A 12,121-nucleotide genomic window follows, 5' to 3' on the forward strand; every position below is an offset into this window, starting at 1 on the left:
TGCAATCACAACTTAATAATACCACACTAATACACTATCAGATACGTGAGATTCCCACGCTTGCAAATGGCCACCAACGCGGGAATGCAAAGCTACACGCCAATGAATTTACCAAAGGTACTTACAGTCATCGTCGTAGTACAAGTGGCGAATAGGCTCCATCGTGAGTGTTAATGCAAATAAAAAGCAAATCAGCTCAATTTAACCAACAATATACGTATATATATGCAGCAACAAAACCACTTAAAAATGTTTACGCACGCAACAGCACACCCTGCTCGAACAAAAGATTATCCACGTCTGCCCATGGCAGCACGTGATTTTCATGCCGGCACCTCGACCGGCCATATTTCATATGTGCATCTCATTTTAACCCATTGGAGTAGTATCTCTGTCGCCTGTTACTTTCAAATACTACCAACGCTGACGTACCCGATGTCAATTGTGTAGCCTTGCCAATTCCCAACGTCCAATGCCCAATTACTTTATGTATTATTAATTAACAATAATTTAAATGGATAAATCATTAGTAGTGCATATGAAATAATTATAAATTTCAGTGATAATATAATAAATTTGTTGCTGACAACGGTTGCGTCGCCGCGCATGCGCCGACCAACCACAATAATTGCAAGCATATAAATAAAACTAATAATTAAATTCCAGCCCCATAAATTATACCTGTAAACTTACTATAATCAGTAATTTTTGCTGATTTCAGCGCCGGTTTCACCTACTGGATTAATTAAATACAAATAGCGTAATAATAAATGTAAAATCTTATATATAAACAACATAATCATAAAATTAATGAGTATAGAGACGTGAGAGCAGCGTGTGCTGCCATCTGTTGCTCACCAACCTAATGTGAGACTGCCACGATATTTAAATATCGTGACACCCCCCCACCAGGCCGGTCTTAGCCCTCTGCAAGACCTCTGGCCGAGACAACAGCAGTCTCTACATCCACTGGCGTGTTGATTAGTGTCGTTCATCACTTACCTTCTTGCTACGTTTAGGTATAGGAAAGGTAGTTGAATGAGTATAATGCAGGGCTATTGGGTGTGTGGCGTTTAATTTTACTGAAAACCGAATACAAAACAAACAATGATTAAAATTGTACTTGGCCGCCTACCGACACGATCAAACAAACAATAAACAAAACACAAAATCGCAAAATAGATAAATACGTAAACCCAGCAAAAGCCAATAACGTAACCACCCCAATGGTTAGTTTAATGAGTATTGCCGGAGCACTTCCGGATCCCAAGTGAATTTTGGAACAGTTGGTAACGCCCACAGTTGTTCAGATCCAGTGCGGTTACACTCCGGACAACGAGCGGTCCGCTGGGGTGTTTGTGGCGTAGTGCGGATCCTTACGTTGCAGCAGATCATGCAACGCCCTCGCACAGCTACTCGGGCGCGTCCATGTGGCCCCTGACAAGTGTCGGTGTCGAAAAATGCGACACATTCGTCGCAAAACGGCTTCCACTCCCTTGGCAAACCTGTGCACTCTCGCGCCACATGGGCCCAATTCCCACATCGTCCACAACCTGGCTGCACCACCCGGGCCGCCCACTGGATTTTCCACGCCTTCACCTTATTGAAGAACATCTCTTCTACGACCGACCTCCATTCGGCCGTCCCTGGTTGGCTCTCGCGCTCTCGCTCGGCCTGCCACTCCTCTCTCATACGCTTACGACCAGCTTCCTTTTGGTCCGCAGTCAATACTGGGGCTGCCACCCCGTAGTGGACCCAGTTCCTGACACACATCAAGTCTGAAAGAAACATTTGATTAACGTGGCTATTCTAACCCCACTAGAGGTATACCGGCAAGCAAAAGAAGTAAGCAGTAACCATTGGAGAAACCAGAGTATAGCATAGAGTAAGCGGAAGACAGTAACACAAACAGAAGCTAGCTAGACATAAACAAACCACTGGAGCTACATCACGCGGCCGCCACCAAATTTATAAACGCTAGGGCGATTGAACCTTCAATCGCTTGTGCCACATTCTCAGCCCGTTTGAACAGCTTCAGAAATTTTATATGACTACGACCTACTGGGTTACCCTCAAGAGTTTTTAATTCAACAATCACTGGTGTGACCACCTTATCAACCACCAATGGACCGACAAACCTTGGAGCCAACTTCCCAACCACTTGGTCGCTCTTCTTGGACAACACCTTGTTTGGCCGATACACATGATCCCCGACTCTAAAAACCCCCACTCGGCGAGTTTTATTGTAATACTTGGCATATCGTTCCGAAGCCCGACGGATGTTCTGGTTGACCACATCTCTCAAATCCACCATTCGATCCATGCGCTCTATCCAGGCTGATCGATCCACATCAGCATTGAGTTGAACTGCATCATTATGGTGCCCATAACATCTCATCGGACACGGATCTCGTCCAAAGTTGAGGAAAGCTGGACTCACTCCCAAGCTTTCATGATTGGCCGTGTTATAAGCGAATTGAAACTCGTGTATGTGCTTATCCCACTCCCGATGGTCGTCTTCCAAATAGCTCATGATCATGGTCTTAATATTCCGATTGACCCGCTCCACTGGGTTGGCTTGGGCATGATACGGTGGCGTAGTCATATGTTGTATCCCACACTCTTCCACGAGGGCTTGCACATCTTTGTTTACGTACTCTCGGCCGTTATCTGTCCAAAACACCTTTGGAGTACCCCATCGATTCAGGACCGCTTGTCTGAGCCCATGGGCCACGGTTTTTCCGTTGGCTGCCCGTACTGGAACACATTCAATCCAGCGTGTATACAAGTCTTCGAAAATTATCAGATAGGCGAATCCCGATTTTGACCGAGTGAATGACATGGTATCTGCAGCCACCACTTCCCATGGTTCCAGTGGCGCGCGAGTCTCCATCAATCCCAGCGGCTTCTGTTGGACCGGCTTAGCCTCAATACATGTTTCACACTCCGATACGTACTGACGAATATCCTTGGCCATACCTGGCCAATAGTACCGTGCTTTGGTCCGATCCAGGGTCTTCCGGATTCCCAAATGGCCTGATTGGGGGTGGTCATGAGCCTGTTGCAATACCCACCATTTATCCGTAGGTGGTACTACCAGTTTCCAACTTCCTTCACCCTCAGCAATCAAACTCTCCATTGGTGCCGACACTTGTTTATACATTCGGCCATTTTCCAATCGATATCCCACTATCGAGTTTGGACCGGCTTCCAACATTTGCCACTTTTCCGCGTACCAATCATCTTCTGCATCACCGTCCAGGGCATCTAACTCGTCTATCGGGCTTTCATCTCCTTCGAATCGCCGGGATAAGGCATCTGGGGCCTCATGTTCCGACCCACGGCGATACTCAATGCGCATGTCATACTCAGACAATTCCAGGGCCCATCTGGCCAATTTTCCTGTGGGGTCCCGTGTATTCATCAACCACCGGAGACTGGAATGATCTGTCACCACCGTGAATGTGTAGCCCTCCAGGTATGGACGAAATTTCCTCACTGCCCACACCACAGCCAGGCACTCTTTTTCTGTGGTGCTGTAGTTGGCTTCCGCTGGAGTTAACGATTTGCTGGCACACGCAATCAATCGTTCTTTGTCCTCTTCCCGTTGGACCAGCACTGCACCCAATCCCGATTGACTGGCGTCGGTGTATAACACAAATGGCAAAGAATAGTCAGGCGTACTCAAAACTGGTGCCTCTACTAGGGCCTGTTTCAATGCCTGGAATGAAGCTTCCTCAACTTCAGTCCACCTCCATTGGGTATTCTTGCGTGTTAACCTGAATAGGGGTCCAGCTACGCAGGCAACATTTTTCAGGTGCCGATGATACCAGTTGATCATTCCATTAAATCGCCGAACTTGTCTCACGGTCTTTGGTGTCGGATAGTTCACAATTGGCTCGATTTTTTCTGGGTCTGGCCTCAATCCATCCTTATCCAGCAAGAAACCCAAAAATCGAGCTTGAGATTGGCAGAATTTGCTCTTCTCAAAATTTAAAGTAAACCCTGCCTCTCGTATCCGCCTCAGGACTTCTGCCAATACCTCTAGATGTTTTTCAAATGTCGGAGTGATCACTATGATGTCGTCCAAGTACGCTGCAGCATACGGTTTTAGATCTGGGGTGATGATACGATCAATTCCCCGCTGGAAGGTGGCCGGCGCATTACACAACCCCATTGGCATCCTCTTGTACTGATAGAGGCCTCGTCCAGGTACCCAGAACGCTGTATATGGCCGACATTGTTCAGTCAGCAGGATCTGATAATACGCAGAATTCATATCAATTGTCGAAATGTAATGGGCTTTACCACAGCCATCCAGTACTTCATGTATTGGAGGTGACCGATAGGTGTCACGTTCGGTCACTGCATTAACATCTCGGAAATCCACACACATTCTGTACTTTCCATTGGGTCGCTTTACCATTACCGGTTGACTTAGCCATTCGGACGACGCCGCTGGTTCAATTATGTCCTCAGTTACCATTTGATCCACAATTTCTTGCATGGCTTCCAACACCACTGGCGATCGCCGATAGACCCGTTGTTTGACCGGTTTATGTGTTTTCAGCCTGATGTCATGCTCCACCAAATGCGTCAAACCCAACCCTGGTGCCATCAAACTCTTCTGATGTTCGATAAACTGTTGCAACCGTTTTGTTTCCTCACCAGTCAGCTCTTGCAGCGCACACAGTGATTTCCGGGCACCAACCGCCGTTTCTCGACTCAACTCATGCCACTCGCCATCGCGTATCCGCCATAAGTTACGTTGCAGGTCCAATTGCATCTGGAAGTGGTCAATGAAATTCATACCAATTAGATTTAGCGACCCCAGTCGTGGTATATAGTGGATTGGAAATGTCACCTCTTCGACATTATCCAATTTAAATACCGGTCCAATCACACCTCCACTCTCATCGGTGGTATGATTGGCCATACCAAATCTAGTAGGTGTGTCTTCCATCATATATGGACACCCTGAGTCCATAAGTTCCTTGGCAAATGACCCAAACGCTGTAGTCTTGGCACCCGTGTCAATAATAGCAATGCGAGACATTCCTGCAGCATTTATTGTAACCATTGGCCGAGCCCGCCCTGTCTTGAACCTCCAAAACCCACTGGTGATTCGTGAACTCGCCCGATCCCACGATGGCTGTACTGCATGTAACGTATCCGTCAACACGTCCATTGTCGCGTCTAATTCTTGCGCAGAACCTCCATTGGACCGATGACTGCTGGCGTGTACCTCGACCTTGACCCGAATACGTTGTGTTTGTACTGTCGGTTGAGGGATTACCACGCTATGGGAACCGTCACCCTCTATTGGCGGCTCGCATTGGCGTTTTTTGGCTGTACCGACCTCGGTGGACACTGGCAAGTTACTGCAGTCTTGCCCACGGTGCCACATCGAGGACACACATCACGGTGAGGTTCACGGCAGTCGTAACTCAGATGCTGCAGTGAACCACAGTTGAAGCAGAAGCGTGGACGCCGGAATGATGGCACACGCGGGTTCAACCGTCCCATGTTACGTGATGTTGACGTATTAAGGGTACTGTCACTGAATGGTACCACTGGCGCTGCTGGAGGGGGATTCTGCCTCACCACAGGTGCCTTTGATCCAGCTTGGGTGTTGGTACTGGCTGTAATACCCACTGGGGCCAAGTCTTGCCCCAATTTACGTTTTTCCCGTTTCTTGGCCTTTCCAAGTTTGGCCTGTTCCACTGGTGGCTGTTGCTGAGTGCCATTCACAGATTCATGCGCTTCCACGGCATGAAGCAACCCTTTATGTTCACGGGGTTGTTTTGGGCCATATGCATACGAGCATTCTTTAACGAAGGCTTCTTCCCGTGGTGGTGGGGCTCGTCTGGTCTTCATAGCCCGCCATTTTTCCTCCAAACGAGTCGCCTCATACAACAACGCCTGGTAAGTGTCAAACTTACCAGCTGGGCAGTGGTCCCAGTACTCTGGACGTAGTCCTTGGCACACACGACGAACCTGTCGCGACTCCTCTGGTGGATGCCGTAGTCTCGAATACAGACTTTGCAAACAAATCAAATAATTTCTGGCTGACTCCTTGTCGCCCTGATTCCGAGCTCTGATATCGGTTTTGATTTCCCGCTGGCGTCTTCCTCCAGTGAACCAGGTTCGAAATTCATCCTTGAATTGTTCCCATCGAGTCCACCGTTCGAAATTGGCTGAGCACCAGGTTGCAGCCACGCCAGTGAATACTTCCGGCAAGACTGCCAAACGATCTTCGTGACGAATACCCGCACTACGCATGAGCACTGATAATCGCCGCAGGAATTCATCCCCAGTCATTGAGCCATCCCCAGCGAATGACAGCTTCCAATTACGCGCGATGGCCCCGTAATCACGGTCACGGCCTCGTGACCTCGATCTTGACCGTCGTTCTGCCCTCTGACTAGCATATGAATCGTTTGACGACCATGACTGAGTCCCACTGGAGTCTGAATCGTCGTCACGATGCTGTGATCCCCTTTGGCGATGGTGATGGGTCGATCCCTGACCCTGGTTTGCCTCTGGTGGCCAATTAACATGCACATTTGACGTGGATGTAGTGCATGCCGGTGGTAATGTGCTCATCTGAGTTCCACTTGAATTTACTGTGCGCGTGACAGCTCCATGACCTCCCATTGGTCCAGCTGCTGTGTGAATGGTGCTCAAGTGGGAGGGTAATGTAGTCACAGCACAACTCCGGATTGGTGATGATGCTCGGAATGGGTCCAATGGCCGTGTCACAGCCGCCATTGTGTGTCCGACGGTCATATTGGCCACCATCGTCGTGATTTTGTTCTCGAACACCCGTAATACCTCCACAATATCACGATGAGTCGCAAATGCATCCATTGGCCCAGGTTGCGACGACTCTGAGCTTACAGCGACCGCTGGTGCACTTGTCACTGGCACCACTGGAGCCCCAGACGTTGCAGGTACTCCCAATTGGCTTCCCAGCGGTCGAATTCTCTCCAGGATGGCAACCTCGGCCCGTTCACGGCCCACAGCTGACTCCCGGACCAGTTCATCCACCAAGGGGTCCCATAAGGCTTCTTTGCCATCGTCCCGGTCCATCAGACGCTTCACCCGGTCCCGAATGACTTCATCTGACCCGTGGTGGTTCAACCATCGGCTACGCAGATATTCCCGAAGAGCTGGCACATCCACGTATTCAGGAATTGTATTGGAATCAGATGGAATCTCGTCAACTGCTGGACTCCATCTTACGTTCAGAGCCCCTAACGCCCTCTGGTGGTATCGATTCAATCGATTTCTCAATATTTGTGGCGATCCAAATGTCGATAACCCAAAACTGGCCAACAGCATTTTGAGTTTGGACGGTGGTTGGTCCATCAACCACGTGAGCTCTGATGGGGGAAGTGTATCATCACCATCGTGGTCATCCCCGTCTTCTAAATCAAGTGTCTCATCTTCTGGACGTCTGTCCGCTGATGCCAGTTCCGCAGCCAATGGGATAGGTACAGGTTGCTGGTCCGCGTTTGGTTGCCCGTTTGGGGGCTCATCCCCATTACCACCACGCATTCTCTTACACGCCTCCAATAACGCACTTGACTCGTCCCAAATTTGACGCCACGAATCCATTTTTATCAACCCAAATTAATAACCAACTCAATAAACGAATACAAGAAGAATCAACCAATTGGTGAAGATATCCAACAAAATTTAAACAAAAGATTGAACCAAACAACCCGAACTCTTATCTTATACCCTAATTCTCCGCACCTAAATCTGAAATTCAAAATAAAATCGACCTGTACGATTTAATGGCTCCCTGGCCCCACGTTGGGCGCCATATAACGTTCTCTTCTATTTCGCGCGACCCACGGCGGAGTGTGGGGAACGCTCAATAGCCGTTATGCCTCTCCGTTGGTCTGAAACTGGAAAATAAAATAAACCCCGAGTCCAATGTCCCACCTGGAGATGTCCTGAATCTCCCTGGACTAGCTGCTCCGCTCAGGCTGGGTTAGAAATCCTAATTGGGCGCCAGTTCGTGTGCCCCACGAACACAAAATCAACTTAAAATACCACAACGGAGAAAATAAAAATGAAAATAAAATAAAATGACAGGATAGCGATTTCAGATTTAGGAAAAAGGATAGCAAGAAAGATAGCAGTAATTAAAATAATAAAATTAAATACATGCCGGGTTGGTGACCATTTGTTTAATTATCCATTAATTAATTAATTAATTAGCCAATATATATGACGCATACTCACATAAATAATGCTCAAAATAATGATAAATCACTTACAAAAGTAATAAAAATAGTATGCGCATATAACTTAATTCAAATAATAATTTTGTGCATAAATAATAAATGTAGTGAACAAACATAAATATTAGTGGGTAGTGGTTCACTCGCACAGGAACAACAATAGCAAAATACTTAATAACGCAGATAATAAAATATTTGATTACAACTCAAATCAAAATGAACATAATATTAATTCAAATTAACAATAATTAAAAACTCGGATTTATAATAATTGTTCCGCAAATTAATAATACTTCTTAACCAATATTCAACTAAATAATAATTAATAATTCAATTCAACTCAATGAAAATTGTATAATTAATACTCAGATACTAACAATTTCCAATTCAACTTATTAGTGGTTGATACGCAAATTACTAATATTTATTAACTCAAATTAGTAATATCTCATAAATTTTATCAATACTCAGTTATAAATAATACCCAACATACTACAATTTATAACTCAAATATTACAACTCAGCGTTGTGTACTGTATATATATATATACATATATTAGACTATCGCAGCCCGGTCGCATATGATGGTAATCACGTGACGTAAACTAATAATATCAACAAAAATATTTTTCTCACAACCAATAGTCGCTATTTAAATAATAAAATAACTGTGATTAAATTAAATCATCCACTGGGCGCGATTATTACCAATTTTAGTCATATGCTTGCAATCACAACTTAATAATACCACACTAATACACTATCAGATACGTGAGATTCCCACGCTTGCAAATGGCCACCAACGCGGGAATGCAAAGCTACACGCCAATGAATTTACCAAAGGTACTTACAGTCATCGTCGTAGTACAAGTGGCGAATAGGCTCCATCGTGAGTGTTAATGCAAATAAAAAGCAAATCAGCTCAATTTAACCAACAATATACGTATATATATGCAGCAACAAAACCACTTAAAAATGTTTACGCACGCAACAGCACACCCTGCTCGAACAAAAGATTATCCACGTCTGCCCATGGCAGCACGTGATTTTCATGCCGGCACCTCGACCGGCCATATTTCATATGTGCATCTCATTTTAACCCATTGGAGTAGTATCTCTGTCGCCTGTTACTTTCAAATACTACCAACGCTGACGTACCCGATGTCAATTGTGTAGCCTTGCCAATTCCCAACGTCCAATGCCCAATTACTTTATGTATTATTAATTAACAATAATTTAAATGGATAAATCATTAGTAGTGCATATGAAATAATTATAAATTTCAGTGATAATATAATAAATTTGTTGCTGACAACGGTTGCGTCGCCGCGCATGCGCCGACCAACCACAATAATTGCAAGCATATAAATAAAACTAATAATTAAATTCCAGCCCCATAAATTATACCTGTAAACTTACTATAATCAGTAATTTTTGCTGATTTCAGCGCCGGTTTCACCTACTGGATTAATTAAATACAAATAGCGTAATAATAAATGTAAAATCTTATATATAAACAACATAATCATAAAATTAATGAGTATAGAGACGTGAGAGCAGCGTGTGCTGCCATCTGTTGCTCACCAACCTAATGTGAGACTGCCACGATATTTAAATATCGTGACAGGGGAAAATCACGTGCTGCCATGGGCAGACGTGGATAATCTTTTGTTCGAGCAGGGTGTGCTGTTGCGTGCGTAAACATTTTTAAGTGGTTTTGTTGCTGCATATATATACGTATATTGTTGGTTAAATTGAGCTGATTTGCTTTTTATTTGCATTAACACTCACGATGGAGCCTATTCGCCACTTGTACTACGACGATGACTGTAAGTACCTTTGGTAAATTCATTGGCGTGTAGCTTTGCATTCCCGCGTTGGTGGCCATTTGCAAGCGTGGGAATCTCACGTATCTGATAGTGTATTAGTGTGGTATTATTAAGTTGTGATTGCAAGCATATGACTAAAATTGGTAATAATCGCGCCCAGTGGATGATTTAATTTAATCACAGTTATTTTATTATTTAAATAGCGACTATTGGTTGTGAGAAAAATATTTTTGTTGATATTATTAGTTTACGTCACGTGATTACCATCATATGCGACCGGGCTGCGATAGTCTATGTATATATATATATACAGTACACAACGCTGAGTTGTAATATTTGAGTTATAAATTGTAGTATGTTGGGTATTATTTATAACTGAGTATTGATAAAATTTATGAGATATTACTAATTTGAGTTAATAAATATTAGTAATTTGCGTATCAACCACTAATAAGTTGAATTGGAAATTGTTAGTATCTGAGTATTAATTATACAATTTTCATTGAGTTGAATTGAATTATTAATTATTATTTAGTTGAATATTGGTTAAGAAGTATTATTAATTTGCGGAACAATTATTATAAATCCGAGTTTTTAATTATTGTTAATTTGAATTAATATTATGTTCATTTTGATTTGAGTTGTAATCAAATATTTTATTATCTGCGTTATTAAGTATTTTGCTATTGTTGTTCCTGTGCGAGTGAACCACTACCCACTAATATTTATGTTTGTTCACTACATTTATTATTTATGCACAAAATTATTATTTGAATTAAGTTATATGCGCATACTATTTTTATTACTTTTGTAAGTGATTTATCATTATTTTGAGCATTATTTATGTGAGTATGCGTCATATATATTGGCTAATTAATTAATTAATTAATGGATAATTAAACAAATGGTCACCAACCCGGCATGTATTTAATTTTATTATTTTAATTACTGCTATCTTTCTTGCTATCCTTTTTCCTAAATCTGAAATCGCTATCCTGTCATTTTATTTTATTTTCATTTTTATTTTCTCCGTTGTGGTATTTTAAGTTGATTTTGTGTTCGTGGGGCACACGAACTGGCGCCCAATTAGGATTTCTAACCCAGCCTGAGCGGAGCAGCTAGTCCAGGGAGATTCAGGACATCTCCAGGTGGGACATTGGACTCGGGGTTTATTTTATTTTCCAGTTTCAGACCAACGGAGAGGCATAACGGCTATTGAGCGTTCCCCACACTCCGCCGTGGGTCGCGCGAAATAGAAGAGAACGTTATATGGCGCCCAACGTGGGGCCAGGGAGCCATTAAATCGTACAGGTCGATTTTATTTTGAATTTCAGATTTAGGTGCGGAGAATTAGGGTATAAGATAAGAGTTCGGGTTGTTTGGTTCAATCTTTTGTTTAAATTTTGTTGGATATCTTCACCAATTGGTTGATTCTTCTTGTATTCGTTTATTGAGTTGGTTATTAATTTGGGTTGATAAAAATGGATTCGTGGCGTCAAATTTGGGACGAGTCAAGTGCGTTATTGGAGGCGTGTAAGAGAATGCGTGGTGGTAATGGGGATGAGCCCCCAAACGGGCAACCAAACGCGGACCAGCAACCTGTACCTATCCCATTGGCTGCGGAACTGGCATCAGCGGACAGACGTCCAGAAGATGAGACACTTGATTTAGAAGACGGGGATGACCACGATGGTGATGATACACTTCCCCCATCAGAGCTCACGTGGTTGATGGACCAACCACCGTCCAAACTCAAAATGCTGTTGGCCAGTTTTGGGTTATCGACATTTGGATCGCCACAAATATTGAGAAATCGATTGAATCGATACCACCAGAGGGCGTTAGGGGCTCTGAACGTAAGATGGAGTCCAGCAGTTGACGAGATTCCATCTGATTCCAATACAATTCCTGAATACGTGGATGTGCCAGCTCTTCGGGAATATCTGCGTAGCCGATGGTTGAACCACCACGGGTCAGATGAAGTCATTCGGGACCGGGTGAAGCGTCTGATGGACCGGGACGATGGCAAAGAAGCCT

The 12,121-nt window shown here is 44.1% G+C and overlaps 1 protein-coding gene across 1 annotated transcript; it reads right to left on the minus strand.

Moving 5' to 3' along the window:
• Positions 1-676: 676 nt before the first annotated feature.
• On the minus strand, positions 677-9,181 carry LOC128668572 (uncharacterized). The gene is made up of 2 exons (XM_053741794.1): positions 9,107-9,181; positions 677-1,778 (listed from the first exon to the last, which is right to left on the minus strand). The coding sequence occupies exons 1-2, from the start codon at positions 9,141-9,143 to the stop codon at positions 1,231-1,233; spliced, it is 585 nt and encodes a 194-aa protein (XP_053597769.1). The 5' UTR covers positions 9,144-9,181; the 3' UTR covers positions 677-1,230.
• Positions 9,182-12,121: the final 2,940 nt, after the last annotated feature.

The sequence above is a fragment of the Microplitis demolitor genome, chromosome 9 (assembly GCF_026212275.2).
Source record: "Microplitis demolitor isolate Queensland-Clemson2020A chromosome 9, iyMicDemo2.1a, whole genome shotgun sequence".
NCBI lineage: Eukaryota > Metazoa > Arthropoda > Insecta > Hymenoptera > Braconidae > Microplitis > Microplitis demolitor.

What these genes read in the sequence shown, in the direction of transcription:
- LOC128668572 (XM_053741794.1), bottom strand. Translation starts at nt 9,143, where the DNA reads ATGGAGCCTATTCGCCACTTGTACTACGACGATGACT. An exon ending in CTTGTACTACGACGATGACT is followed by an intron (nt 1,779 to 9,106) that starts GTAAGTACCTTT and finishes TGTTTCTTTCAG; the next exon opens with ACTTGATGTGTGTCAGGAAC.